Here is a 4,760-nt window from a genome sequence, read left to right as displayed (position 1 = left end):
CCCGATTGTCCCTGGGATGAAGTGCAGGGCTCCGGGGCAAATCTCGAAGCTGGGCCAGAAGGGAGACGTGCACAGACAGGCTCTAAGGAGGGGCCCCCACACCCCCTTCCGGTCTCAGACACGGAAATGAGACTTCCCACCGGGTGCAAGCTTCCTGAGGCCTCCATCTCCAGGTGTGTGGCTTCTCATTTCCTCCCGCTTCTTTTTCACACACACATACACACAAAAGAAGGACCCAGTTTTTGCCCTCAGGGAGCAACATGTCACCTCCCGCTCTGGTGCCCTGGTCGGGGCTGGGGGACCACTGAGTCCAAACCCCGGCTTGATGCGTGCCCTCAGGAGCACAGCTTCAAACGCGTGATCGATGCCAGGATGCGTAGACGCTGGTGCTGTGAGCGACCTCAGAGACAGTCGAGGACACAGTCCCCGCCTCTCAGGTGGCAGTAGGTCCTGAAATGAGCCAACCGCGTGGACTGCACAGAACTTTTAAAGGCCAGAAAATCTTCCTAAACAGCCCGTGACGCCGGATGACACAGGAACTCCTCTGTCCCCTGCCAGGGGCCAGACCGATGACATGTGTTAGTCCCCTGCGCCTGGGAGATGCCAGGATTCTGAGTCTGCGATTCTGTGCATTCATGACTCTCTGTACCTGTTACCCCGTGAGTCTACTGGGCTGCAATGGCGTGAGTCCACAAGTCTCTGATTCCGTGAGCTTGTGTCCAAAGATGGGGCCTTTGCAAGATAACCCTGTGACTCACCCTGACACTGGGACCCGTCATCTGGCTTCTCCGCCTCTATCAAATGGGTGAGGCACAACCCGCCCACCTGGTTCGGTGCCACAGGGAAGCAGCATCTCTCACCAGGGATGTCAGTGCCGCGCGGAGATGTCAGAGCCATTAGTGAGAGCCTGACCGCAGAGAGGGAGGGAGGCGAGCCAATCAGCGCTCGCGGATGGCACGCCGCGCGCGGGGATTGGCTAACAGCGGGGCGGGCGCTCGCCGCGCGGAGGAAAAGGCGGGCCTAGGCTGTACCAGCCGCATCCAGCGCCCCGCATCCCTTCACGCATGCGCTGGTCTGGTCAGCGGGCCCGGGGCCTGTGCTAGAGGCCGCTGGCGTGCAGGGAACGCGTGCACAGCTACCAACGCTCGCGGAGTTAGGGTCCATCCGGAGTAACTCCGGGAATAACTCCGCGGACAGCTAGGATGTGGAAATGTACATTTCCTTTGCAAAACAGACCCCAAGGACCCCAGACTGTCCCAGGAGGGGCTTTGTCTATTTTAGAGAGGAAGAGCCATCGATGAATGATTGGGTGGAGAGGATGTGGTGTATATATACAATGGAATACTACTCAGCTATAAAAAAGGATCGACTGTTGCCATTTGTGACCATATGATGGATCTTGAGAGTATTATGCTATATGACATAAATCAAGTGGAAAAAGACAAAAACCATATGGCTTTACTCATATGTGAGCTATATAACAAAAAGTAACAAACAATCTAGCAAAACAGACAAAAACAAACTCATAGACACAAATAGCAGAATGGGGGTGGCCAGAGAGGATGGGGAGGCGGGGCAGGGGACCAAAGAGGGTAAAGGGGGGCCAAGACATGGTGATGCGAGGCGGCTAGACTTCAGACGGGAGCACTCACTGGAGTCTGCAGATGCTGAATTCTGACCTTATAAACCTGAAAATAATATAATGTCATTAACCAACGTTACCCCAACAAATTCAATTAAAAGTCCTCGGAGTGGAGAGGGAATGGCCGAGGGACACCAGGGCAGGATGGACTCAGTCCGAGAGGCATCGGCAGAATCAGGACGAGGACTCAGTTCCGTTCGTGTCTTGACCTCTCCCTCCCTCTTTCCCCCGACCTCGTTTTGCTGACGTGCCCTAAAATGGCTGGCCTTCTAGGAGATTCCTTTCCCCATAGAGTAGGGCTGGCCCGTCCTGCGTGTAAGGTAGCAGGCTTCTCGGCCGTGTCTGCTGGGGGCTGAAAGGCGTCGTTCCGAAGGCCTGACGGATTTGAACACTAGAAGCAGCATGCTATGGCGGAAGACAGTAAAATGTGAGATCTCTTATACTTGGGTTCGAATTCTGAATCGACCACTTGAGCCGTGTGAGCTTGAGTGTGTTTGTTTGGGACACTGTTGTGGGGACTAAATTTGATCGGCTATCCCATGTGACGTTTCTGACTCCAATAAAAGATCATCCTGTTTCCCTTTTTTCTATAAAATGCCAGGCCTGGGTATCAACCGAGGTGGGACACTTAGGGAAGCAGGTAATGGACTGGCGTAAACCCCATCCCTCCCGCTTACTCCATTCCCTTGGGGAGAGAGACTGGCGGGCTTCACGGAGGAAGGTACGGAGTGTTACAAGCCACAAGAGGCACACATGGTGGGAGGAAGCGGGAAGCCTTCCAGTCCTGGGGTGACATCTCCCCTTCTTGCCTCTTCCAGATTGTTCAGAGGCAGGCCTTGCAAACCCGGCTCGGAGCGGGAAGTGCCTGTGAAGTGTGGGGGTTCGTGTTGTGTTTTTTTAATTCGGGGAATGTGGGTGGTCCATATGGACAAATGCAGGAGCCCCTTTAACCAGAGAGGCTGCAAGGGCCACAGCGGGGCCTGGACTGGCTGGTCTGAGGGAGTAGCTGCTCGGGGCCAGTGCTAGCTTCGGGATGGAGATGACCTTCCAGTCGGGCAGCCCATCGTGGCTCAGTGGGAAGAGCCTGGGCTCTGAGATTAGAAAAGCCTGGGCCTAGATGGCATCCCCTGCCTACCGATGGGGTGGCCTCGGCGAGGTAGCTGGGCCCTTGGGTCTTAGTTTCCTCTTCTGTAAGAGCAGGGCTCCTGAGGCCATCAGACCGCCTGCACTGGGCTTCCAGCTTCCTCGCTTGTTTGCTTTGTGACAGCGGGTACGTTCCTTGACCTTTCGGGGCCTCAGTGACGGGGCCATCTGTGAGTATATGTGCCTCATGAACTGTCCGGCACATTGAAAGCGTTCGATTAAAATGTCAGATTCTACTGTTATCGTTATCACATCGTGTCCATCTGGCTGGATTTCTCCCGTGTTGGGTTCTTGGGGATCTAGACGTGTCAGTGAGATCTGAGGTGAGGGTGGGGGGTCATAGGGCATGTTGGTGAGGGTGAGAGGTCCTAGGGCATGAGTGAATGAGGCTAAACAGCCTAGGTATAGAGCCTGGGGTCCAGGATCATCAAACACTCGGCCAGTTTTTAAGTGAGCTTAGCATAACCTGCCAGCCCACGGAACACACCATTTCCTGAGGGCCCAGCTGCCATATTGAGGCAGAGACCACTGAGCCAAACTCTCTGTGTCCGGCAACCGCGACCAGGAGGAGCCATCATGGAAGCCTTCATCTGCGCTGGGAAAGAACACGCCATTTCGGCCCAGCGTGTGAAAACTGAGACGCTCACATCTCAGACAGGTCCTTGAAGACTCAAGTGACCTAGAAACAGCTTCACAGGAACAGATCTCACGGGCATCTCTCCCAGCTTCTAGTAAAAGAAGCCTGACTTGTTTCATAAAGAAGGTGGCAGAAGTCGTTTATCTCGTGTTTGAAAAAATTCAGCGTCAAGCCCAGACCTGCCCCGCCTGTGACCGAGGAGCCGGGCATCCTGGGGAGGAATCCCGCCAATGCGAGGCCAGCCCTCACCCTCGTGATCTCCGCTGCTTCATTCAGATGCCATTAAATTGCCTCACTATTGCCCCATTGCCCTATAAAAGGTGTCCCCAACCTCCAGTTCCTCAGATCACTGGTTCCTTCCAGCCTTGCTCCCGTCAGCAAAGAGGGTAAGTCTCTCTGCCTGGGGGTGATGACGTAGCGTGAAAGGGAGCCTTGGAGAAGGTGGCGTGGAGAGCCACGAGGGTGGTCGAGATGAGACACCCAGGGCAGCCGCTGAAGGAGGCCGATGGCAATAGCTGACCGGAAGCCCGAGCCCGGAGCTTTGGAGGAGAGGGAGACGGGCGGTCTGAGCTATTAGGGCTTTGGGAGAAGGCGGCCGTCTTCTCTCTCTGAGTGCGGGTGTGCAGTCCTCTCTTGGGTCCGTTAACGAGGTAAAGTGATCGTTTAGCTGATCCAAAGAGCGAAGGGTGGAAACTCACTCCAACGGGGCCGTGTCGGGCTCTGTCGGGCTCGGCTTGAGGCTCCCGTGGGCTCAGCTGTGCTGACGTGAACATGCCTTCCCTGGGTACACCTGGCTGGGCAGGAGGAAGGAGAGCCACTCGAATAAACTGGTGGCAGGAAGAGATGAACTGGGAAGCGATGACCTCCCAAGGACAACTCGCAGTGTAGACATCAAAGTGGGTGGGGAGAGAGGAGGCTTGCGGAGCTGGGCAGAGTCCTTCATTTTTTACCATGGAAACTGAGGCTCAGAGGTGAGCAGCGACTCGTCCAAAGTCATACAGCCAGGTAAAGAAAGGTACGAGAGCCGAGCCCAGCATCCACGGCTTAGTCCACCCCGGTGCCAGCTGGACAGCTTCAGGGCGCCTGGCACCTTCTCAAAAGCCTACTGCTTACAGACCATGCCATCCACGGGGGATGTCGCAGGCGCCCCTGGAAATCGTCCTCGTTCTCACGAAACCTTTCTTTTCAGATTTTGCAAAGCCATAGAAAGATGTGTGACCAGCAGAAGCAGGTGCAGTTCCCTCCATCCTGTGTGAAAGGCTCGGGATTGGGGGCCGACGTTACATCTGTGAAATGCCCAGCTCCGTGCGTAACTCAAACCTACGTGACGTGCCCGGC

The 4,760-nt window shown here is 55.5% G+C and overlaps 1 protein-coding gene across 1 annotated transcript in view; it reads left to right on the top strand.

Annotated features, from left to right (window-relative positions):
* Positions 1–4,617: 4,617 nt before the first annotated feature.
* Positions 4,618–4,760, top strand: part of KPLCE (KPRP N-terminal and LCE C-terminal like protein) — a 958-nt gene continuing 815 nt past the window's right edge. Inside the window, exon 1 of the mRNA XM_039849755.1 lies at positions 4,618–4,746. Within this exon, the coding sequence (XP_039705689.1) occupies positions 4,633–4,746 (114 nt within the window). The 5' untranslated portion in view covers positions 4,618–4,632. The remainder of the gene's footprint in view (positions 4,747–4,760) is intronic.

Source organism: Pteropus medius, unplaced genomic scaffold, assembly GCF_902729225.1.
Source record: "Pteropus medius unplaced genomic scaffold, Ma_sr-lr_union100, whole genome shotgun sequence".
In the NCBI taxonomy this organism is placed as follows: Eukaryota; Metazoa; Chordata; class Mammalia; order Chiroptera; family Pteropodidae; genus Pteropus; species Pteropus medius.
This window is presented reverse-complemented; position numbering and strand designations above follow the sequence as displayed.